Source organism: Rhea pennata, chromosome 14, assembly GCF_028389875.1.
Source record: "Rhea pennata isolate bPtePen1 chromosome 14, bPtePen1.pri, whole genome shotgun sequence".
NCBI lineage: Eukaryota > Metazoa > Chordata > Aves > Rheiformes > Rheidae > Rhea > Rhea pennata.
In genome coordinates, this window is record NC_084676.1 from 9004523 (window position 1) to 9029834 (window position 25312).

Consider the following 25312-nt stretch of genomic DNA (forward strand, 5'->3'; position numbering starts at 1 on the left):
GTTTTGCTGAAATCTGAGATGCTCTCATCAATTAATGTGTTCAACTCAGTGTGTCTCTGAGATAGACGTGAGAATGATGGGTATTTCATGGCATTTGATAAAGTTAATTAAACTGCAGCCTACAGATCCTAAAGGAATAAATAAATAGCATTGTTTGTCTTTTCTGGAGTAAAAACAACATAGGTGTGATGCAGAGCTTAACTCCAAGGACTCACTGTCTATTTTCGCTCTTTCTGATGCTTTTGTCCACAGTCCTCATGACTCATGTGGAACCACATTCCATGTAGTTCATGCAGCTCGTAAGACACGATGAATCCTGTGTCCAGCATTTTGGTTGCAAAATCTGTTCAAAAGTCTGTTCAGTGAGAGGGAGCTTGTCTAGGTCTTTGACAACAAAATAGTGAATTTCTGACTTACTGGCAAGAGTTGTATCTCTTGCTTTTTCTAGATCAGAAAGGTAGAGATCTATCTATTAGCAGTTACCCTTGGAAGATTAGAGATTGATATGGACAGACCTCAAATTCAAGCTATTCCCAAAACTTGAGTTTGGGAATTGCTGTCATGTCTACAGTGTTTATTACTGATACTGTGAAAATATGTAATGTCCGTGTATGGCTTATGCTTTATGGGGATAGGAAAAGGAAGAAGAAAGGTGTAGTCTTTATTTCAGAAATTTCCCAGTGAGTCTGAGAGTGAGAAATGCAGTGACTTATTTATTAACTTTATCATTTTATGAGAAGTCTGGCAGGAAAAGGTCAAGTTCATATCTCAAGTATCTAATGCAATTGGAAGAACAGACACAGCAGTTCCTACACACCTCCAGTGAAAACAGAAACTGTTTTTTGTTCTGTCTGTCTAGCCCTTTGGACAGACAGCCTTCAGCCCAACAGGACACTGTTTCATTTAAAGCCTAGAAGGTAGAACTGGCCACCTTACTGGTTTCTTTGGGTATCTCAAAGGAGAGATTGCCAGGTTTTTCTTAATTTGGTTTCCTGTGGCTACTGTAGATTCTCAGAGGGAAAAATACAATAATATACTATTAAACCAACAGTGCTAGGTTTGACAGAAAGATTTGACTGAACTTTGGAAAAGTATCATAGAATCAGTAAGGTTGGAAGGAACCTCTGGAGATCATTTGGTGCAACACCCTTGCTCAAGTAGAAGTAATATAAAACAATAAGAAAATTTGGAACAAGAAAGAACATTTTCACTTATTCCATCTATGCTTAGATGCTATTATAAATTAAGATCTTGAGAGCACATTTCCTTCTAGATTTAATAATTCCAGTAAACAGCAGCCTACATTAGAAATATTTCATGAAGATTTCAATTCTGTTATAGCATTAGGCTTGAGTGCCATTAAGTAGAAGAAAAGCTATCAAATGAATTAATTACTCTTAAAAACTGAATGTCACTAGCTGTTTTTAAAGCATGTTAGAATTTTTGCTAGCATACTAACATTGGTAGGGCAATAAATTTAATTGAGAATAATTGTTAATGGTGTTTTGTTTTGTTTTCTTTTCCTTGTTCTTTATATTTGCTCAGCCTGTTCAATGAATAGATTTGCTCATCTGAACTGTTGTGTCTCCTGAAGCTCCTTAACACTGAAGCAAAATAGGGAAATTCTGGTCAGCTCTGTTTTCACTGGATGTAAAAAAGCAAAGGAGAAAGAAAAACTTCTCTGACAAGTTTCTTTTCGTGTGTTATCTTGTTTTTAAAATCTGTCTTGAGGCCATGGTTGACCTGTCAGTGTCTCTGTCTGACAGTTTTTCAAGAGGAAAATTTGGAGTTCAGAAAGTTTCAGCTGAAGCAGACTGCTCATTACTGAGTTGTCATTTTTAGTATGAACTTTTGGAGGCAGATATGAAGATATATAGATACAAAAAAAAAGGCAAAATGAGGTTGAATAGGAGGGGCTTAAATCCATGTGCAATAATTTGTGATTCCTGAGCTTTATGCTAATTGTGGCAATGCATGAGGAAATGGTATGGATAGCTGGGCAAACACAACAAGTTTCTAGTAATTACTGTTTCAATTGAATATGATTCCCAACATAACTGTTTTGAGTTGTGTCTGAGCATATATGTTGTTCATTGGAAGTGTTCAGTTAAGATATTTGCAATTGCTATATCTAGCAGGTTCAATGTAGGTGGCGGATACACAGTTACCCACTGTGTGATGAAGTGCTATTTTATGAAGTACTGTGAATATTATAGGTATTGTAAAGAATGACTGTTTAACTTTGAGGTTTTCAGCCTCTGATACCTTTTAAGGACCTCAGAAGATAACTAAAAACAAATCATAATTATCCTCAATATGTATCAGTTTGCTAGGAAGGGGACTGCTCCTATACTGAAAACTTTACACTAGATGCAACTCAAAAAAGCTAGCATCCATTGAGGCAGAGCAATCAGAACAGCAGAGAAGGTTGGTGCATAATCTTGTTCCATCTTTGGTTTTCAATTGAACTCTGAGCTGCAAAATGAGCAATAGATTTATTTTCAATTATTAGGATGATTTAAGAACCACTACTCATTTTAGCAAGCAGGAGTAACAATGCAGCAAATTCAGATTAGCACAACATAGCTGTGAAGATGGTTGATTGATTGCTGTTGCATATTGGAGGAGCTTTGGAAAACCATGCCAGATTGAAAGAGAATAGGGTAATAACTGAGATGAACTAGAAAGGAGCTAAATCACTTTGCCAGTTCCTTAAAGAAAGCATCCAAAAGTGCTGGATCACAAGAAGGTTTTATTTTAAATTTGGAAGCTCTTGTTAAATATGATCCTGAATTAAGTCCAAATCAGACTCTGCTAACATGTAATTTCCATTAAGAGTAGTACTCCCATAGCCCTACGTCAGATTAAATTGTAAATAAATGACATTGTTAAGTAGCTTGGCTTGCAAATTTAGGATTGATTAGAAAGAGTGTGGTAGTAGAATTACAGTATCATTTCAGGAACAAATGGAGTGTGTGTGTGTGTGTATATATACATATATATATATATGTGTATATATTGTAAAGCTGTAGAAGAACAATTTGAGATGGCTTCTTTTTGGGGGTCCAAAGCAAAATTATTTTAGAAGTGGAAAGTGATACTACTGTAACCAAAAGTCATGCGCAAAATATAATCTCACAATCTCATCTAACAATCAGCTCCCCCACTGAAATGGGGGATTCCAAATTCACCTCCATTTGGAATGCCCTTTAATGCAGTAGTCAGCAGTTCCAAAGTTTGAGGATATAGTGTAGATTATTCTGATTCTAGTAGCTCAAAAGAAATAAAAGTGTGAAACAGCCTTCCATTTTAAGATGCATTTGCTTTTAACAGTCTAGTTATGTAGCCATCAGAACTGCATCTTTGTCTTGTAGATGTTAGGTACAGAAGGCATTTACCTTACATAAAATAAAGGTATAAATTCAACGAGAGGCAACAGGAAACTGTGAAGGGGATTGATCTTCAGTGGGGGCAGTCATAAATGGGAGTAATCCACATTAAGTGTTTTTTTTCTTCCAGGAAAAGGATGTGGCTCCTGATAGCAGGCTGTTGAGGAGAGTGAGAGAAGCTGCACTCCAGACTGAAAATCTGTCTCCATTTACAGACACGAAGACTGCCACATCCCTTACTGACTTCTTCCTTGCCCTTGCTATCTGTAACACAGTTGTGGTCTCCACAGCTACAGAGCCAAGGCAAAGGGTAATCTAACTTTAAGCTTCTGAGGAAAATTAATTTTGCTTGATCTATTTAACAACATAGAAAGCAGTGTTCAGTGAAACCTGAGATGGTGAGAAATGCCTTGTTTCGGAGTTTTCCTCTAGTTCTTGTACCTTTTGCATAATGTCTGCTGTTTCACTGCCTGTATATATCCCTGCCTAACATGACTGTTTATGTTTGGTGAATAGTTATAGTCACCACAGTCTCTGCCGTTTTCCTTTTAAATCTCAGATTATATTTACTGTAAGAAATCCTTTGAGTACCAGGTTTTCTCTGACCTCTCAGGTCATTAACAGAATTATAGGGGTCTTCATTCTATCTCTACTTCTGTGGCAGAGACCCATATCACCATCAAATGTGGATGCCAACTCACCTGTGACTCCTCTACTGAAGTCCCCTACCCTGGTTAAATATATAAAGAAATTACATCATATTTCTTTTTATTATTGTCATTTAGATTCAAAGAAAGTTGAAGTTTTGGAAAGCATCCTGTGTGATTTCTCATATCTCTAGGTTACAGTCCCACCACAAATAAAACCTTCAGGAATCACCCTGGAGAGGATTCATCAGATATTCCAGCGGCTAAAATTAGCAAGCCTCAGTCAATCTTTTGCATCATCTCAGTCCAGTTCAGACCTTGGAGTTAGCTTTAGTGCGAAGAACACAGAAGAGCACCTGGCCACTCTGGATTGCTGCGACAACGATGACGACTGCTATGGAGATCATGGGAAGAGCAGCACGGATATTGGCAGTGCTTCCTTGGATGAGGTTTTTAAATCCGTTTCTCACAGCTCTTTGCCATCGGAATTTTGTTATGAGGCTGAGAGCCCAGATGAGGCGGCTCTTGTCTATGCTGCCCAGGCGTATAGTTTTACCTTGGTGTCCCGGACTCCAGAGCAGGTGACCGTGCGGTTGCCACAAGGCACCCTCCTGACTTTTGACATTCTCTGCACCTTGGGGTTTGACTCGGTGAGGAAAAGGATGTCGGTAGTGGTGAGACACCCTCTAACCAAGGAGATCATCGTCTACACAAAAGGAGCTGACTCTGTTATAATGGACTTACTGGAAGACCCTGACAAAGGTAACTAGTCAGTGAGCCATTCCTGTTATGCCCCCTATAAATAGGCACAAGGAGTTTACAGTATTCTTTTCCACATGAAATATTATATCTAGCTGTTAGAATTATAAAAAAGAATAAGCTATCTATAGTGGTATCCTTGCAGATCAAGAGCTGGTGTTTATTTAACCTGAGTAGTGCTTGGAATATGGAATGGGCTAATTAAGATTTACTGGCAGCCCTAACCCATGTGAATTGTATATTTTGCAATAATACTGTCATAAGGGCCTGACCATTGTATTTCAGTTTGTCAGCGAGGGTGCTATAACATTAAAACAAACAAACATATGAAAAACAAACAAAAACCCCAAGTAATGTCATATTAAAGGAAACAAGGAACTTTACTTCAGGCTTATGGATTACATGGGCCGATACTTACGGGCTGTGAAAGCAACTGCTATTACATTAGCATCCAGTCTTCTCTAATGCCCACTCCTTTTTAATCTTAGGTCATTAGGTCTGAAATGATCTGTGCTTAAAAGACTTTTTGCTTGTATTTCACAGCTGACTTTAATGCACAGAAAAGAATGAGAAGAATAAAAGATAAAACACAGAAGCACCTGGACTACTATGCCCGTGATGGCCTAAGAACGCTGTGCATAGCTAAGAAGGTAAGAGGACATTGCCTAATTTTGTCTACAGCTCTGCTGTGTATGTGCCAACAGGTTTATTACAAAAATATAATGGTTATGTGGTCTTACTGCTTCAGAGGGCAAGCCAGTTTGAGCCCATTTTTCTGTCTGTTTCCTCTCTTTGATTATTCTGTAGACTTTTTTAACATCATCTTCCTCAGTATCTTACCAGGATGAGTGTGTAATGGATTCTTGGTCAGCCTCAAAGCATTAATTTCTGCTTCTCTTATGATAACTCTAGCTGACCTTATGTAAAGTGATTCCAGGCAAGGAAAAAAACATCCATAGGGGAGAGAAACTTTTTTCTGTTTTGTTTGGCATTCAGCTTTCAAAAACATTACCCTCAGCCCAAGATAGTACATTTTAGCTTGATATTTTAATACAGAAGTTGTCTCTGTGCAACAAATATATCATATTCAAGCTCTGGAGAAATGTAGTGCAACCTTCAGAAACTGCGTGTTCCAGTTCAGAGTCCCAGCTAAGCACTGTGTGATTGATAGTTTCTCTTGGCCACATTTTTAAGTCTTAGCTATAGTCCACTCAGACAAAGAGGAAGGCAAGGTTATTTTTCTTGTTGCTTCTAGTTCTCACAGTCTTCTGTTAGAAAAGTCTGTGTTATTTTAAAGACAATACAGTACTTTACCAACCTGGATGGTTAGGTCTCTGCCATCCAAGCTTTTGGCATCTTTCTCTTCCTACTTGAATTTAAAGTGTGCTCTGCTTCAATTCCATTCTGCAGGTCTTGAATGAAGATGACTTTCAAAAATGGGCCAATTTTCGTCGTGAAGCAGAAGCTGCAATTGACAACCAAGATGAGCTGTTAATGGAGACAGCACAGCACCTGGAGACCAAACTCACCTTGCTAGGTAGCTAAAAATAAGAATTGTCATTGCGTGAAGTATCACTTGCTCTCCTGTGATATTCTTGGCAATCAGACAACAGCTTACACTAATTTATATCAGAAAGTCTTCCTCTGAGGTTTGGAAGTCTCAGGGCTAGGATACGCAACCCAATTAGAGTGTCTAAACAAGTTCATATGTGTTTTGAGCAGCAGTAACTTTGAAAAAGTGTACTGAAACTTTCCTGTGCCGTGAGTTAAGAACATGTATATTGGCTCTTACTGTGGCTCAGATAACATGTGGCAGATAACACAGTGTCCATAATTCAATCGCATCTGTGCCCCTAGATAAACCTATAAAACACTATATTTTGACTTCAATTTTGAGCACAATCTCCAAGGAAATTCCTATAATTGTAAAATTATATGAGAAAAACAATAACTAAAATTGCTGTCCACATGTATGCATTCTTGCTGCTGAATTTCTGCTGTCATTCATTCAATCATGTTTGCTTTCTTCATTTTGTAAAAGTGTGATATTTTGTGTTAAAAATTACCTCCTTGTGTATTTGTGCGCTACCCATGACCATAGTATCTACAAACATTATTCTGTTAAATTAGGGGGCCCTTCATTGCTTTCTTTTCTATTTTGTTTCCAAATGTTTTGTTATTTAAGATTTTGATTTTCAAGGTTGCCTAATTTTCATTTTTGTGTGTACAGTCTGTGCCCATAATTTGCTATCCTGAATTTCTGTGATTGCAGGCTATTAGCTTTATGGCATCTTATAATCTCTGCAGTGATTTAAAAAATTATAGTAATAACAGTAAATGCCATAAGCAGAATCACAGAAGAGGCAATGTAGCTCTTGTCAAAATCTGTCACCCATGCCACCTCTGAAGGCTGTGTATGCTTGCATACTGCATTTCACAAAAAGTGTTCTTTTAGCTTCAGTCAGTGCCTACCTTTAACATATCACAGTTACAGCATCTTCAAACTGACCTCTAGTGGAAGAGATAAGAAGAGGAATATTGTGACATTCAGATGGTGGTTTCCTTCAGGATGAGTGTAGGCATCTGCTTTTAAGTTTGCACATTTTTAAAACAGAAAACTTACTGTACCTTTTCTTCTCCCTTTGATGAATGAAGCATCTGACTTGGCAATAGGACGGCATTCCTTTAAATAGTCAAGGTTCATCTCTTCTGGTTGCTATGATGGGGCTTGATGCAGTACATTAAAAATGCATATGGTGTAATTCCTCTGCCAGTACGTTGTCATTTCGGATTATTAGGAAGAAATGAAATGCATCGTTCTAGTAAAATGAAGAGTCAGAAATCGTTGATAGCTGACGTGTTCAGATTTTAACCAAAATGTAGATTTCGTGCCTCTGTTTAGTTCCTGGAAAATACCTTGGCTTAGCTCTTGATAAGTGCAGGATCATGCTTTGAAAACAGAGATCTCTCTCTTTATTTTTTTTTTTTTTTTTTTTTGTTTGTTTTTTTAAAAAAAGAGAGAGATAAGGGGGGGGGGATCAATGTGATTACCAAATAGAAGAAACCTAGTTCACTTCTTCTACCATTTGCCTAGGAGCAACAGGGATTGAAGATCGGCTGCAAGATGGAGTGCCTGACACTATTGCAGCTCTTCGAGAAGCTGGGATACAAATCTGGGTGTTGACAGGAGACAAACAGGAAACAGCAGTTAACATTGCATATTCTTGTAAACTTCTGAACCAAGGGGACACGGTCTTTACCATTAACACTGAAAATAAGGTGAGTACAGAGAAATACATAGAATTCTGTATCTTTCATTTTTTCATGGCTTACAACTTGGCACTGTTTTGCTTTATGCTGAATTCAACACAAGAAAACACAACTAATCAAAAACCCACATGGCAGCTTTAGGAGAAGGCCATAAACTTTTGAGAGTGCAGGTAACAGGATGCATTGGAACCCATGACTGCTTTGCAGTGAATGAGATTTATTAGATTAAAATAGAATTAATTTTCTAAATAAAAATGATCTTTAAAATAATTACCTGAATAGTGTGATTTAGAAAGAAGGATAATATTCAGTTTAAGTGCCTGGTTCCTTAGTTATATTGATATTTGGCTCCTTGCAATGGAAATTTGAGTTACTGTGATGTGTTAGCTCTGGGTGATATCTGTAAGATGTTTGGAAAATAGTATATGTGTCAGTCTGGAAAAAATATGCAGTTGTACATTTTATTATATTCAGAAATGTATTGTTGCACCTTTCGTAATAGTGTTAGGCTTAATCAGAAATGTACTAGAGAACAATTTACTCCAGCATCATTTTGTGTAAGCAGTGTTTTGCCTTCTCAGAATCCTAAAAATAGTTCTTGTGGGCCTGTTAAAAATGCAATCATTTTCTTGACACTCCATACTGGTACCCACAGTGTTGATGCACACAGATACTCCCTGCGTTTCCATGGACAGTAAGGTGATCGGGCAGCGGATAAAGAAAGCATTCTCCAAAAGGAGGATAAGCACTTAAAGGGCATCTCTGTCAGCTCCTGTGACTCAGACAAATACAAAATAGAGCGAGCAATCTGTGGCTATTTCTGAAACCTGCAGAACAGAAGACAGAAAGAGAGCCCAAACTTCTGAAGCGAGTAAATGTCATTAAAGATGGTGGAGGTAAAAAGCTCTAGAAAAGGTACTATTGCTTTTGCAGACTGGGAGACAACAGGAAGAGGGTACCAGGAAACCATGCCTTCCTTTCTGAAAGCAGGATGACAACCACATGTGTCACCTTGCCTTGTGCTCCTCCCAGCACCCTGATGGGGACATTTTTCATTTGCTAAAGAGAAGTTAGGCCAGGCTGCATACATGGTCCAAAAGCAGGACAGAGGACGCCAGCTGCTCTGCCCTTGTTTTGTGCTTTGCTGCTAGTGCCCTTGTATTGCCCGCACAAGCACGTGTCCTCTGGGGCAAGATGTGTCCTCCTTCTGCGGTGCCTGGGAAACCCTGCTCCGCTGTGCCGTGCTCTGCTGGTCTTTCCCTTTTGTCCAAGATACGTTTGTTGGCCCTTACTCAGAGGGGATGGAAGTTACCATGAGAAGAGACTTTTGTTAGGTAGATGTGAAGGTGAGGGGGATGGTAGGCACCATGCTAAGTTCAAGTGGATTGGAGAAATGGGCAGCCTGGTCTGCACAGCCATTCCTTTTGGAAGGAGAAAGCTTTCTCTTTGCCTCCCACCCACCCCTGAAGGTGGGTTAGTGATACATTCTTGCCTTTCTCTATAAAGCTGCAGTGAGGATTGATTAAAAACATTAAATACTGAGTATTTTTATTTTGATAGGCAATTGTACAGAGCGGTTCGATGGCCTACTTTCTAGCTGCTTTTGTCTGCAGTTGGTAACTCTCCAAATAGGAATAAAATTCTATACAAACGTCTCTCTCTTTTAATGTCATGGAAATAGGGAAACATGCAAAGATGATATGGAATTTGGCACGGAATACTTTCTTTACTTCAATGTGTAATTTCATTTTATACGCATATCTGCTTTAAGGGGAGGCAGAATTAATATATTTAGGATAGAAATTAGAAGATGGTTTCTGTCAGAGGAGTGACGCTGCAGATAGGCCCACCCCAGCTCTGGGGAAGCACAGGCCCATGCACCAGTCCGTTTCACCCTATTGCAGTCAGTCTGGACTCGTATACAAAATGTGCATATGCACATGCACGTATGAAATGTGTGGTTCACTGAGCTTTGGGTTTACTCCACGTTAATGTTTACCTCCTGCCCTTTCAAATCAAAGTCTGAGACATTTTTGCTAGTAAAGCTATAGCAGTAATAACAAATCTGTAATTACTGAAGATATCCCAGTTGTCAGTATGGCTGCGTGCAGCTGCGTGGCTGCAACAGTGAGACGGCTCACATCGCATATATGTACATATATATATATGTGTGTGTGTGTGCGTGGATGTATATATTAATAATGTCACCTCTCAGCATTAACAGTCTTGACCTTTAGCTCCTTAAAGATAAATGTGCGTATTTGGGCAGTAAAGGGAATTATTTTAGGACCCCAGGATGCACTGTTTTCCACACCAACTCCACTTCTTGCATGTTCCTGCAAGAAATGAAATTAACTTCATTCTACTCTGATTTTGCTAAAACTCTGGTTTTCAAGCAGCTGAAATCTTTCACTATCTTTATCTATTTTTTTGCTGCCTAATTCCATTTTCAGCATTGTATCATCCCAATCTTTTTCCTCCATCCCAGAAATTTTTACTCAACTTCTTCCAATGCTGAGAAAGAAGTGCAAGCCAACAAGAGATGGTGACTGTCAAGGGCAACAGTTAATGAACTACAATAGCTGGCTTTAGTGGGAAGGAATTTTATTTCCTTCCCTGAACACAGCAGCTTATCAAAACAGTAGAAATCAGGTATCTTCCAGTAAAAAGCAACACAAGTAGGTAGTTTGGGGGCATTAATTTTGAAATGCAAATCAAGAAAAAATCTAGAATTTTTGGTCTGTTCATAAGAAGATAGTGCTCCTTGGATATTTTTTAGAATTTTAGTGTGCAAGCTAGATGCAGGTTTCTATTAGATGTCAGAGGTACATTTGATTCCAGAACCTCCCACTTAAGTGTAATTTAAATCTTGCAAACATCCTACACATGTACCTTATGCAACATAAAGTGAAAACAACATTTTAGAACTGAATCATCACTCAGCAAAGCTGACAGGAAAGGTGGAAAAGGGAGTGATTAGCTCCTCAGGTATTCAATGCCATGCCACAGAAAGAGGACTGTTAGTACAGCCAGGCAGCAAAATAACTTTTAGATGATTCTGGGTTGTGCCTCATAGTGGTGTGCACAATTAGGAGATCCATATGGGAGAGGTAGAAGTACCCCCCTTAAATCTATTTCTGTTTGGTACTAAGTCAGTCAGGATTGTGTGCCTCTGAAAAAAGACTTTGGTCCAAAATGAGGCAAATTTGCTGAGGAAGAAAGACTTAGTTGTGTCTGAGGAACAGCGCTGGGCAATATGATGCTTTTTTCTGTCCCTAACACAAGTGACTCAGACCTGATTTATGACGTAGAAAAGGCCAAACTGTCAAAGTCACTGGGTAGTTTTGAAAATCTGAACCTTTTTTTTCTCTATCATAGTTTATTTCTGTGGGGAAAAAAACACTGGAATCTCTCACATAATTCACAGTAGAATTAGCTTGGAAAATCTCCTTTAGAAGGACATAATCAGTATTTTTTCTCTCTGAATTCTCAGCCCCACCAATGCAAATATGTGCTTTGCTTTTAAAATAATTTCTTATTGTAGTTAAATAGCTGATAAGATGCACAGTGTTTTCAGCAAAGGATTTGATGATGTCATTGAAGTAATGTCCAATCTGAAAAATTAGTGTGTTTCTCAGTTGGTTTTCCCTGATAGACTTAAAGATACTGGCATGATTATACATACATACATTTGGTAAGGTACTCCGCTTTAAAGAGACATGCAGATAGCTATTTCTAGAACCTCTTCTGTTTTCTCACAGGAAACTTGTGAGTCACTCTTGAATTTAACCTTGGAAGAAGTGAGGAAGAGTTATGATGTTGAAAAACCACGGAGAAAGTTCTTGGGCATTATCCCAACGTCTTTATCAACCTCTGAGGCCCCGTCTCCTGAATTTGGACTGGTGATCGATGGAAGAACGCTGAACATCATCTTCCAGGGGGGCCTGGAAAAGACGTTTCTGGCCCTGACGAAGCACTGCCGCTCAGTCCTGTGCTGCCGCTCCACCCCTCTCCAAAAGAGCATGGTGGTGAAGCTAGTCCGGAGGCAGCTCAAAGTGATGACCCTGTCAATAGGTACCTCGCTCTTAAAGTCTCTTACAGGAGAAAGAAGGAAGCAGGTTCTTTCATTAAGAATTGTGAAAATGTGTGGAATATGTTGCGTATGCTATGATTTATGTCTCCTTTCAGCTAGATACAGTGGGAAAACAGCATTGAATATTCTTTCTCTATCAGTAACCACAGAAAAGTCCTCCTCCAGCTTTCAGTGAGCAAATCTGGCTCCATTTAAAAAAGATGAAGATGCTCCAAAGTCAAAATCTCCCAGAGTCCCTGTCATGCGCGCCCGTACAAATGCACGTGCATCTTCCCTTCAGAATGCCCTAGCGGTGGGGGAAGGAAAGCAGTCAATAGTAGTTATTGCTTCGTGTTTTTATGAAGCCCTTCTCCTATTAGACTTTCCCAACCAGTGAAAACACTGTTATCCCCAGAGTAGCATTAAGCACTGACTCCTTTGCTTTTTACTTGCAAATAATGTGAAGTGCTTTGAGTTCCCTGCTGCAGTGATCCCATGAAAATCCTTGCAGAATCGATATTTTACAACTTGAAACTAAAGAAATAGACCAAAAAAAAACCACATCAGAAAAGGAAGAGTCTTTATTTCAAAATTTCTTGCTTTGCTTCAAAGTTCGAAATATAAACCTTCGGTATTCCACTTTATTTATTCTGCTTTACAGTCTAACCTGATTCAGTTTGCACATTGCAGGATACCATGGCTGTTCTTTCAGCCATGAACGTTTGAAATTTGGTTATGTATTTTAACATACTGCTAAAAAAATCAAATGAGCAGAAAAACTCCTGAAAATGGATTGCTACATTGTCAATTCCATTATAATTTATGATATAATTTGGAGAATTCATGGAAGTGTGGTGCTGCAAAGTGGGGTGCTGAACACATGGAATTCACCAAGCAAAAGCCTATAATATGGAGCAATTACAGATGGTGTTGGGGTGTCTGTGCCACTACTGCACCAAGTTGGTCTTAGCAGAAGTGGAACCAAGTCACCTAAGAAGGAGGATCTTCCCACCAAGATCAGATCCTAGAGCTCTTGACTACTTGACTCCCAGTATCAGCTACCCTAATTAGGATGCATGATACTACAGAATAATCTATGTTTAACAGTACAGCTGGGATTTTTTAATTGTTTTACTATAGGCATGTAGCGTTAAGCATCTTTTCTCACTCCTTTATTGTTCCCTCCTGTATTCCCATTCTAGGTGATGGGGCAAATGATGTAAGTATGATTCAAGCAGCTGATGTTGGAATTGGAATATCTGGCCAAGAAGGCATGCAGGTATCCCTTTACTTATTTCCTTTCCTCTACTGTCAAATGGTTTCTTGACGCTTCATAAGTTTTATAGCAGCCCTATACTGAGTGTCATCTTAAAAATGCAAGTTGGCATCATTGCTGTCATAAATTAATATACAGTCCATAATTACAGGTGTAGCAAGAAAAGAGTGTTTTGAGCCAACAATTAGCATGCATGGGCAAATACGTGTTTGTTCATAAGCATGGAAAATTAACAGATGTCTGGCCAGTGATAGGTTAACATCTGGTTTCTAAATCATCTCTGCTATAGCATTTCCAGGTTCTGTTGATTCTTATTCAGTGTTTTCTGCCCCAGATTTTTTCACGCATATCCCCTTTCCTTATTTTCCTAAATTCTAGATTAGGGCTCTGGGGAGATAGAAATTTCCAATCATTTTCTCAAGTCTTTTTCCTACTACCTGCAATAGTAGGAAATAGTTTCAATGTCCATGTTCAGATATCATCACATTTAATGGAAAAATAGATTATGAAATAATCTCCATTCTTTTTACTGAAGGCTGTGATGGCTAGTGACTTTGCAATATCCCGATTTAAGCATCTCAAAAAACTACTTCTCGTCCATGGACATTGGTGTTATGCTCGACTGGCAAAGATGGTGATTTACTTTTTCTACAAGAATGTGGTAAGATAATAAAGTGTCTGGAAGTCTTCATTCTAGAAAGGGTTAAGTCCAGGATTGGGGTTTTTTTAGGCTGTGTCATCTTACTTTTTATTAAATTGCAATTCCTGTTTATTCACTTTGCAGGATTACAGTATGCGCCTCCATGCTTAGTAATGTGCTGCATAAAGCATTGAGTAAAATATGGGATCTAAATATCTTTTGAAATAGCGTTATTCCAGAGGGAAAAGGGACTCAAGGTTTAGTAACTTTTATATGGTAGTTCAAGAAACTTTTCTAGTAATACCCAAGAGCCTCAAAATAAAATTTACATAAGGAACAGCAGATTATTAGTGCTGGAATAAAGATGGTTCTGCACTGAGAAACAGTTGCCTATGAAACCTCTGAATTTTTGCATTTAATTTGATAGGAGCCACTTGCAAGCAATGATGCAGTCATATCTGGCATTTTTATTAAAAGTTTAATGTATATGCAAATGAGCTGTGCATTGAAGAATAATGTAAAGTGGATAAACCTGATAATAATACAGTTTCTGCAAGCCTGTGCAAACAAGTCGATTAGACATGAAATACTCTAAGCATGAAAAACTATTTACTTAAAATTCAAAGTGCCTATATTTTAATTTTTTAAATAATTTTGAATAAGGATTATGTCTTATCGGTGTTAAAATTTATAATGGAAATGGAAATGGAAACTTTTTTTTTTTTTTTCCTGACTGGGCATCCTTTCAAAGTTCAAAGGATATTTATTTGCAGTATGAAATAGCTCTCCAGATTGGAATTCTGCTGTTCTGTTATCTCCCTGGTACCATTAGAGAGCAGGAGGCCTTTGATTCCACTTTGACAACTGACTTGTAGAAGGATTTAAAAATCTGGTGCTTAGAGCTGTGAACAATTTGTTTAATTATTCTCTGATATTTTCTTAAAGAAACCTAACTAGTGTTAAAAAGCTGTATCACACTGAGTTGGTGTGAAATACTTTAGATGTACTGCTTTTAGAAATAAAGTGCAGAGGTATCTACTGAGAGTACCTGTAATTAAAATGATATCTTCTTGGGAGACAGCATTGAAAACCTGCACAGACCCCATAGAGGGAATGATGAGGGGCATAGATGATCCATGTGTTGCCAACCAAGAGGTCCACACCAGCTTTAAAAGTGGGGGAAATGTGACAGAGAGGACATACTGGAGAGGTGCAGCTTTGTGGAGCTCGCAGCCTGGAGGGAGGTGAAATCGTGTCAGCGGGAAGGATGCGTTTCTGCATGCACGAGGTTCAGCCTGTACCATGACACTGGGTTCGTATTTGCTTCTCCCACAGAGCTACGTCAACCTGCTCTTCTGGTACCAGTTCTTCTGTGGGTTCTCTGGTGCCACCATGATAGATTACTGGCAGATGATCTTTTTCAATCTCTTCTTCACCTCGATGCCCCCTATTCTCTTTGGAATCCTCGACAGAGACGTTTCTGCAGAAACACTCTTAGGTTTGCCTGAATTATACAAGAATGGGCAAAATTCAGAGGTATGTCTTGATTGCTGAATGAAATAACTGCTTGACGAGCCAAAGGACCACAACCTTTTTTTGGTTTTGTGGAGAGGGAAGGAAGAGAACAGCTTCAGATTCACCTAGAACCAAATTATCCATTTGTGGTTTCCCATTTGCTGATGTCCACTGAGAGAAGATATAATTGTAGCTATCAGAAGGATTAGTAGGGGATACATGAGTGGAGTTGCTTTGTGGGAGCAAGGCTGAGTGCTTGTTCGTGGCTGGAAGACGTAAATGGGAAGGTTTATTCTGCAGTCAAGCATATGGCACAATCCAGTTTGGTACCAGCAGGCTGAGTTATAGCAAATGAAGTGATGTACTAGTGAGTCAGTCCTGTGAACTGAAACCCTGGGGTCTGGAAAGTTTTCATTTTAAGGACATTCGGTGTTGCTAAAGAAGGATGGTGGAGCAGATAGATACATAGTTAAACGTACACCAAGTATATACATTAAAAAAAAATCTGAATGAGGGCATAAGGAGAAATAAATGAAAGAGGATGAGAAATATAGCACCTGAGGGTAAGAGAGTTTAGCTGGTCCCTCATTAAGCTCTGCTGAGATTTAATGTTTTGAACAGTCTCAGCCTACTGTGGAGTACTAGAGGAAAAGCTTTTTAAAAAGATTGCAGCAGAAAGGGACAAGGAAACTTAAACCATTAGATTAATGAACAACGGGCCATTTTTTTTTCTCTCATTCAAAAATAGACATTTTAATACACAAAGGATTTTGTCAGCTTGGTGTCTAGGCTGTTCTGGATATGAACTGTTTTGTTTATTTACTTTACTTTGAACATCAGAATTGCTAACTCTCAAGAAATATACATAAGAGATTATATAAAGAATTTTCCTCAATCTACCTGTTAAGTTTAGAGAACCAGTCTAATCTCTGTATGTGTGTGAGGATCACAGGTATATAGACATGTATATCTGGTTTCCGTATAATCACACTTTGGCAAACTTCTAAAGGCTTATTCCCAAATTACGTTAAGATTTTTAATAGGAAACGATGAAAATATTAGCAGGCAAATTTTGATCTGTCCTTTGTTTCAGACCACAGATTTCACAGTATTTAAGAATTCTTCTCTCTCACTCTCTTTTTCCACAATAGCTACTTTCCGAATCATGGACTGTGATTCTTTCCTGATGTTTTAAAAATCCAGTTGTAGGAACGCAGACTTTGAGCATTCTCTGCAGGGCTTTCCGTTCCCTTTCTTAGCAGCTGCTGGACCTCATGTATGTGTGAAATACATGTTCTTTATCATTTTGAAGAGATAGTTGTTGTTGCTTTGACATTTTGACTACATTGAAACCGCAGAGGCCCATCGTTTTGTCACTCCCATGATGCTTCGTACTCCATCGCAACTGTGTCTCCATAGGTCTCAAGATAAGTTTAAATATGACATGTGGCCATACTATAAAGGCACGAAGTAGACACTTTGATGGAAGAAGCTGTAGAATAAAATATTTAGTCCAATTCTGTAGCTCCGGGAAAGCGATGGAGCAGAGATTCATGACATCTGACTTTGCAACCCTTAGTTGACTGGCTAATCTTCCTAAGGTTTCTCTGTAGTCAACACAGAGAGCATACCTATTCAGGGATAAGCCTTTGCTTTGAATCAGCCTCTGAAGAGGCATTTGATTATGAACAGAGACCAGTTAGCTATAATCAGCAGTCTGAGTGGTAGAAATACAAAAAGCAAGTACCTCTGTAGTAGGAAGAGAAATGTGCATCCTATCATAATGACTGTTATCCACAAACTCCTACAGATATACAAGCTGTCAACTTTTATTGTTACAATGTTGGATGCCTTCTATCAAAGCCTTGTTTGCTTCTTTATCCCCTATTTGGTAAGTACATGAAGCATTTATAATTTTGTTCTCATTCTCTTTAAAAAATTGAAAAAACAAGGATTGACTTCTGAATCGTCAAGGTTTCTCTCCATCTCTCTTCCTATTTTCTAGACATACGAGGGTTCTGACATAGATGTGTTTACCTTTGGGACCCCCATCAATACCATCTCCCTCCTCACCATTCTCTTGCACCAGGCTCTAGAAATGAAAACATGGGTATGTGTTTGACTTATGCTATACATGTGATTCTCTTTTCTGAACACAGCACACTGTGCAGACATGGCATTGTCTTTTGGAGTCATTTAGTTTAATTCTGGGTCACAAAATTAAGTAGTGTATGCACCAAGATAATGCAATGTGGCAAAACTGATTATTAAACGCAGCATAATAGCTACTCTGGCAGGGCGGCAGCATTGCTCCTACTGGACATGACAATACATAATTTTTACATACTTTAGTATATGCATAGGAAACGGTTTGACATATTTTTTTTTAAGAACTATATCCACTCCCATTGTTCTGTCATTTAATTTCTAGGTGTTTCTCCTGCTGCAGTTTTTAGTAACATGGGTCTGTGTGATATGTTCTTTCTAATTATTCCTTATGTCCTTAAAACCAGAGTCAAGATCTAGCATATATTGCTGTTATGTTGTGTACTTCTGCTTACAGACGGTGTTTCACTGGGCCACGATGATGGGGAGCGTGCTGCTCTACTTCATCTTCTCAGTGGTCTACAACGCTGTCTGCGTGGTCTGCAACCCTCCTGCCACTCCCTACTGGATCATGGAGAAGCAGCTTGCAGACCCTACCTTCTATTTACTGTGCCTCATTACCCCAGTCATCGCGCTCTTACCGAGGTTTGAATAGTATACTGGTTTCCTCTCAATTTTCATTTTGTGGATTTGTAGGCATCTGAGTGAAATAACAGTAGTGATGTCTCTAGATGTGAAGTATGTCCAGCACACGGACAGTGATAGGTCTGAAAGTCAGAAATCTGGGTTCATGAACTACGAATTTATTCACTTATATAAACACGGACAGCTCACTATACACCTATTGCTTTTGTTTTCTCATCAGGAAAATCTTTCTTTCTGGGGTGCTGCAAAATTTATCGGTGGATTTACAAATCCACTGCATAAATTTTCACTAGGATGAGTGAAGCATTGCTGAGTAGATCAAGACTAGAGAGTAAAGCTTTAAGATATTCCTATGTGCACTGAGAGCTGCAAAATGAATTGTTTCTTTAGTACATTATTAAGCAAAATTTAAGAATATGTCTCTATATCAAATAATTTTCTACATTCAGAATCTTAGTTTTACTTAGTTTTACTCTGTGCCACAAATTGGGTATGATAAAGATAGCTTTGGAGAGTGAGTCTGAAAAATATTTTGCGAGGGATAGTAATTATTCTAATATATTTATGAGAAAATGTGGTTTGAAAAACTTGATTTTGTTCCAATGTATATGTTAACCTTACTGCCTTTAGTTTTTTATACTTTAATCATTCTTTAAGTAGATAGGCTTTTTGTAAGTTGTACCACTTATTTTTTTTCATTTCTGCTTGGACAATGAAAGAGATAGGCTTATTAAACTCTCTTGCTAGTCTGCTGCTCATAATAATTGTCAGCATAGTACTATTGCAAGAGCCAGGAAAATATTTTTTAATATCTGATTTTGTAAATACTTTAAAGCATTGAAGTTTTGGCCTTAACTTTGTCTAAAAAAAATGGACCTTTTGAGACTAGATGATATTTTTCTTTGAGTCATTATTTCCCTATCTGAGTTCAGATTCTCTTGTGATTTTATGTTGCAATATATGAACTTCAGGTCAGGATAAGCAACACATGGTTCATTGAGGTCTCATGCCTTTCAGGCATAGCATCCTTTTGCGGTGTGTTCTGTTCTTGTGTGATTTTCATCCTCCTATCTGCCCACATTTGCAGTGTTATGTTTGACCCTGAGCTTTCTACTGAGAGCTATATCAAACACGTGGTTAAGAATTCATATATCCATCCTGGGAATTTAGCCAGATTGAGCTCATTGCTGCCTCAGCAGTATACTGAACTCAAAGATTTCTATCTTGGTAATTTCAGGGTTGGAGAGTTGCTGTTCCTTCTTGTAGGTATCCCAGATTATTTCCTGTAGAACCCCTGATTCACAGAAAATCCAGCCCCCAGTTTCTGAATAGCTGTGTCAGCATATCTCAACAGTGCTGAAATCACCCTTTGTTAAATATATTCCTATACTTACGATTAAGTTTCCGTTGGTGGTTCTTACTGCATTGTTTGCTCCTTGTCTCCCTCAGAAACCTGTTGGAGTTTATAGCCTTGAGATTCTGAATTTTTCCCAAGAGATTTTGTTAAAATACTTGCTCAGATCTTCCTTTTAGAGCTGCTTTCTGTGCTAGCTGCCTTGCCTGAGATGCTGCACGTGCCCCGAGGGGGCTTGCCTGTGCCCTGCTGTGGGTGCAGACTTTTCCTAGAGCACTCCCTGGCAGCACTTTGCAGTGCATCCCCTGGGCATTTGTGTCTGAAAAGTGCCTCTGAACTGTTTTGGGAAACCCTGCACACCTTTAGTTATTAAAATCCTCAGGTCTGAGAAACAGGGAGTTGAATTTCATGTTCATTCATTGGCAAGGGGAAAGCACTGTGCCTCTTGGAGGATTTCAGTGTAATGGCCAGATGCATTCCCCTCTCTGTGGCCTGCCCAAAAGCCCTACAGCAGATGCCCATCAGGTAAATGACTTGCACATCCTGGAGGAAAGCAGCAAGGGCAGGAGCAAGCAGAGCAACAGACAGGGTAGAAGGCACAATTCTCCTTCCCCTTTCTGTTCTCCTGCCTGTTCCACCTGCAACACACCCAGAAGACACAGAGAGCAACTTGAGAGAAAAGACAGATCCACACCAGATCGTCAGAGATGGACCTGTGCTTTTGCTAGTTGTGTTCCAAGTTGCCCACCCAGGGCTAGTTGCTGGAGAGCTTTGGGACCTAAAATTTTGTGTGGTCGCCCAGCCTGAGCTTGGGCAGAGCGAGTGTGTACTTGTCCACACTCACTTGTACAAACAGGCCATAAAAGCCCTTTCTGCAGTTAGCCTAGCTTGTTGGAGTTCTCAATCTTGTTATATATATTTAAGTACGTCTTTATATAGCAGCAGAAGGTAGAGAGGGCACCTTTATTAATGCAGTTTCGAAAGATTTCCCATATTTGTTTTGAAATGTGTAGATAAAATCCTGTCAGAAATCATGCTTCAAATGAGGCTCTGGTTTTCAGACTGGAGCTGACATGACTTGGAGAGAGGGTGGGTGTTCTCTCACTACACACTCACAGGTGTATGTATTTATATAAATTCTCTGTCCTGAGAGGGCAGGTGAGATGCAAATTATTTTACTACTTCCTTAGCAAATCCACAAGCTGAGTTTTTTAATTTTCCAGTTTTATGTCATCTACCAAACTAATGTCCCTTCTTTAGCTTCTTTTAAGGGGGTAAGTAAGTATAAGCTTAACCTCCACAAATATTGCATTTCTGCAATATTTGAGCTTCTGTGTACTTTTCTTGCACTGTTTAGCAAACAGTGCCATTATCATAAATTATTTAGTATTTGTATACATGTAGTTGACTCTATATCGTTCAAGATAAGTGCATAGTTGCATGCTGTATTAAGAACCATGAATCAACTTACCAGATCTCTTCAGAGCAAAGGAAAATGAGCAATTGTGTTTGTGTTGTCTGATGCAGATTACAGGTGTAACCCACTGCTAAGACAATGTGCTCTCTTTCTCTTTCATCAGGTGCCTTATTTTTGCCCTGCGAGGAACCTTTGGAGCATCTCTGATTCTGAAAGCTCAGCAACTAGATAAGCTTCCTAAAGAGCAACAAGATCTTGAAATCCAAAAGTGGAGGTCACGAAAACAAACTACTTCTGATGCGCCTATAACATCACCAGCACCTAATGATGACCTTGACCGAACCATCAACCACTTATGTGTATCACCATTTTTACATCCAGCAGCAGCAGCTGTGTCTCATGGGGACACAGATAGCCAGGGACTTTCCAGTTCTGAAATGAATCCTCTCAGGAAATGGACACCTGAAGAAGGCAATTATTTCTTTAATAGATGGGCAGAGGAAGAATCTCCCACTACAGACTGCTCAGCAGGACCTTTCTCTGGCCGTTACCCCCTTGTTCCCAATAGGGTAGCATCTCCTGGGCATGACCCTAGCAAACTAACTAGAGATAATGCTAAAAAAATTAATCATGGAAGTCATCGGCGATCTGTGAGTGCAGTGACACTCTGAAGAGATACTCAGAAATGGGATTAATTTCATTCATGGGACCTGGTATCTCAGCTGTGCAAGCCGCGTGGAGAAACATACCTTAGGGAAAACAGAATTTCTGTTTATACTTAACCAAGATGCTCGATACAAAAGAACAGAGAGAAATTTGGATTTACAAACCTGCTGGAGTGTTGCAATATCATCTCCAATATGCAACTTCTCCTAAGCATATATATTGTTTGGGCTAGTCACTAGGTGACCTCTTGTTTCAGTAGTGTCATGTTACACAAGCATCACGGTTGCTTAGAAATGTACAGTTGTGCACTAAGTTATTTTATTTCATCAAGGAATATTTTTCTGTCACGGTAATAGTGAATAATTCCATTAGTGGTGTTTCAATGCTATTACATAAGTAATATAAAAATAATAGTAAGGGAACCCGTTCTACATTAAGCCAAGTCTTGGAGTAACACATCCTACTCTAACTTTTAATATCAAAGTCTTAAAGGACCTGGACAACTTTAAAATTACAGTTATATCAAAAAGTTGTTGCCTCCTGATGCTAAAAGTAGCTCCAGAATAACAGCAAATGAAAGAGACTAAAAAATATTCCTTCGTAATATATAGACTTTGCACCTGTACCTGTATCAAGCATAGAGTAGGTTTTTCCTCCATAGCAAGTTCTGTATTTTTATGTAGGTTTGACTGATACTGTTAAGAAAAGGAGAAAACAGTTTATGAAATAGAAGAACAGAAATACGAAACTACAAAAACTGGCAAGATAACTCAAGGATTAGTGGAGTCCACTTTTTCATGTCTACATAGATAATACAATTAGTCCAATTCCAATTCAAGTATCAATATTCTAGAATTCTGAATTCTCCCTGCTTTTCATTTGAAAATACAGTCTCTTCCTTCCCTTTCCCTATATTACTGTAGCATTTTGCTGCATTCAGTCAAGTGTAAATCATGCTCTTTCCCACACTTGGTTTCATTCAGTAGTTGATGGAGATCTCAAAGATGGAGATTTTCAAAAGTAATATATGAGGGTCACTGATCAGTGCACTAATCATTGCAGTAAGTATGTGGTGTAAAATGACCAAAACATGTTATGTGTATTACTTATTATTATGTGTAACAAGTTATGTGTATTACTTCTATTGATCCTTTTCAGTATCTCAGTGCAACAAGATGTAGGAAAAAGCATAGAATATCACTATCATGACTACCTATTGCAGTGCAATGAACGGTGAATGTTATATTTCTTATAGAAATGTTGACTAGTAAGACCTTTACCCAAATTTTTCTTCACAATGTAGGGTAAAGTGCTAACCATGCTTTAAACTTAAGCCATTTGGACTTTTGTGGATCTATCACTGCCTCTGATTTAAGTATGTTTTTAGCCTTTTATATATGTATTATAATAATTATTTTAGCTAACTATTTGCCACTTATCACGATGTATGAAATCTCTTAAGTACTCTATTTAGCAAATACTAATTTACCTTCCATGTGTTAGAATAATTACCATAACTAGAGTCTTAAAGATGTTACCTTAAATCAGCTCAGTCAAGACCAAGTAATATATCTACCATTCAGATTTCTCATAGCCAGAATGAGAGCACATATATAATTGTAATTGATAAAGTGTTCATTATCAGCTGTAAGGCAATTTAAAAAGAGATTTTTTGCATCATGTACAAATTAGGAAAGGGAATTAGGCAAAGCTGAGATAATTCTTAATGGGGTATGAGATTGCTCAAATGTTTGCTCATTGGCTGGGAATGAACCTTGGGTGCCAATACTTAAGATCAAGTCTTTATGACTCACAGACATGTTTTTACACGAAAGAGTTCATTTCCTTTGAACTTAAAGAAGATGCCAATTTCTTATATATTTTATGAGAAAATGTGCAATGTTTTCAAAGTAATAAAGTGTAATGCAGTTATGACTTGGTGTGTTGTTGAGGGTGAGATTTACCACAAAAACAGAGGCAGCGATGAGTCATTTTCCTATTGTCAGTCATGGAGTGGAAAACCCACATTTTCAGAATCCATTCTATATCTACTAGGCCATGCTATATGAGTGTCTATCATAAAAATTAGATGACAAATATATCTGAATGACAAAAATATCTGAATGTGAAAACAGATTGAGCAAATATGGAAAAGCACTATGGAGAGGAAGATTATATTTAAGCAAATCTAAAAGATCTACAGAGGTTCCTGAATTCGGAACCAAGAATTCATTTCATGTTTTCTTGCAACTTCTGCAAAACTATTCTACCATGCATTTTACTCAGCCAACTGAGTTTACGTTCTGAAATAGCGTATGGCTGAAGGGAGTTGCTCTGAAGAAGAAGCAGTGGTAGTAGAAGGAAGAAAGGAAAGCTTGCTTATGATCCACAGCAGCCCCTAGAAGCTCCAGAATCATTAGTTCAGTGCTATGTCAGGTGATAAACAAAGTGGAAGGTAGTGTGCCTCTAAGTAACTATTTTTGGTTATAGTCTAGAAGTTACTTCAGTCAAAACAATGAATGAAGTAAAATTTCCACGGCTGCCTTAAATACTTCTGCAATGGGACCTCCAATCTGTTAATCTTGTTGTGTGGTAAATGGTAACAAAAAGATCCAATAAATCCCTTCACCTGGGGAATCTGTTACACAGCCTTCAGTCCCAGAAAAGCCAAAAGAGGAAAACATCCCTGTTCCCTGAGGAAGGAAGAAAGCTGAAGCAACAGGCAAGCCCCGGCCTCAGCATCCCAGCTGGCGCCCCCAGGGGTATGAAGCTTTCTCCTGATACACCTCCTCCTGGGTGAGAACACTACCAGCCCTCTTCTGAAGTGGATACTGCCATAATTTAGGGCACACATTCATTGCTAAATGGTGTGATCTATTTTTATGTTCCTGGGTAAATAGTGATCATTAACTACCTTGAGTTAAAAAGATATTGAACAGGCACTTCACTTTGACCACGCGGGAAATTAGCTGAGGCTATCGATTCCTTTGGGAAGCAGAATGTAGAGATAAAAAACACAGCTTTTTGCAGTGAATGCATGCCTACAGTAAGAAATCAAGACCTCCAATGTATTTATTTGTGAAGGAGAAGGAGTATTTACTAAATAGGTTGTTTAGGTCTAACTAGATTTTCTAGATGACTTATTTTTATTCCAAGACACATTTAAAATAACACTCATGTCAAGATATATGTTCCATTCATTCTAACGTGAATGTTTCAGAACAGAATAGCGGTCTCTCTTTTTAATGTATGGTGATACTCAACATTTCTTAGACTATAAAACACTAAAATTAATGAATTTCTGTGAAATTACTTCATGCTTTTTCTTTTGGTGTTATCCTAATAGTAATACTGCAAAAGCAGTGGTGCTTTGAGATAGACAGAGCTGTACCTATGTGACAACCTGAAGGTGATGTCTCTTGGACATGTGAACAGGAGCTGATTTATCGTGTCTGTCTGCTAAGTACCAGATGTGATCCCAGGTAGTTTGCAGTGGTCAGTGAAAAGCCATCTGTTGTGCTCTCAGCAGAGGAAAGGTTGTGTGTTTTTGTTTTGG

The 25312-nt window shown here is 38.6% G+C and overlaps 1 protein-coding gene across 1 annotated transcript in view; it reads left to right on the top strand.

The window, feature by feature from the left end:
• The window catches only part of ATP10B (ATPase phospholipid transporting 10B (putative)), a 54769-nt gene extending 33008 nt beyond the window's left edge, over positions 1-21761 (top strand). Inside the window, exons 10-22 of the mRNA XM_062587701.1 lie at positions 3520-3699; positions 4231-4798; positions 5339-5445; positions 6206-6332; positions 7890-8074; positions 11827-12139; positions 13340-13416; positions 13949-14074; positions 15389-15589; positions 17379-17459; positions 17574-17678; positions 18132-18319; positions 21254-21761. Of these exons, the coding sequence (XP_062443685.1) occupies positions 3520-3699; positions 4231-4798; positions 5339-5445; positions 6206-6332; positions 7890-8074; positions 11827-12139; positions 13340-13416; positions 13949-14074; positions 15389-15589; positions 17379-17459; positions 17574-17678; positions 18132-18319; positions 21254-21761 (2766 nt within the window). The remainder of the gene's footprint in view (positions 1-3519; positions 3700-4230; positions 4799-5338; positions 5446-6205; positions 6333-7889; positions 8075-11826; positions 12140-13339; positions 13417-13948; positions 14075-15388; positions 15590-17378; positions 17460-17573; positions 17679-18131; positions 18320-21253) is intronic.
• Positions 21762-25312: the final 3551 nt, after the last annotated feature.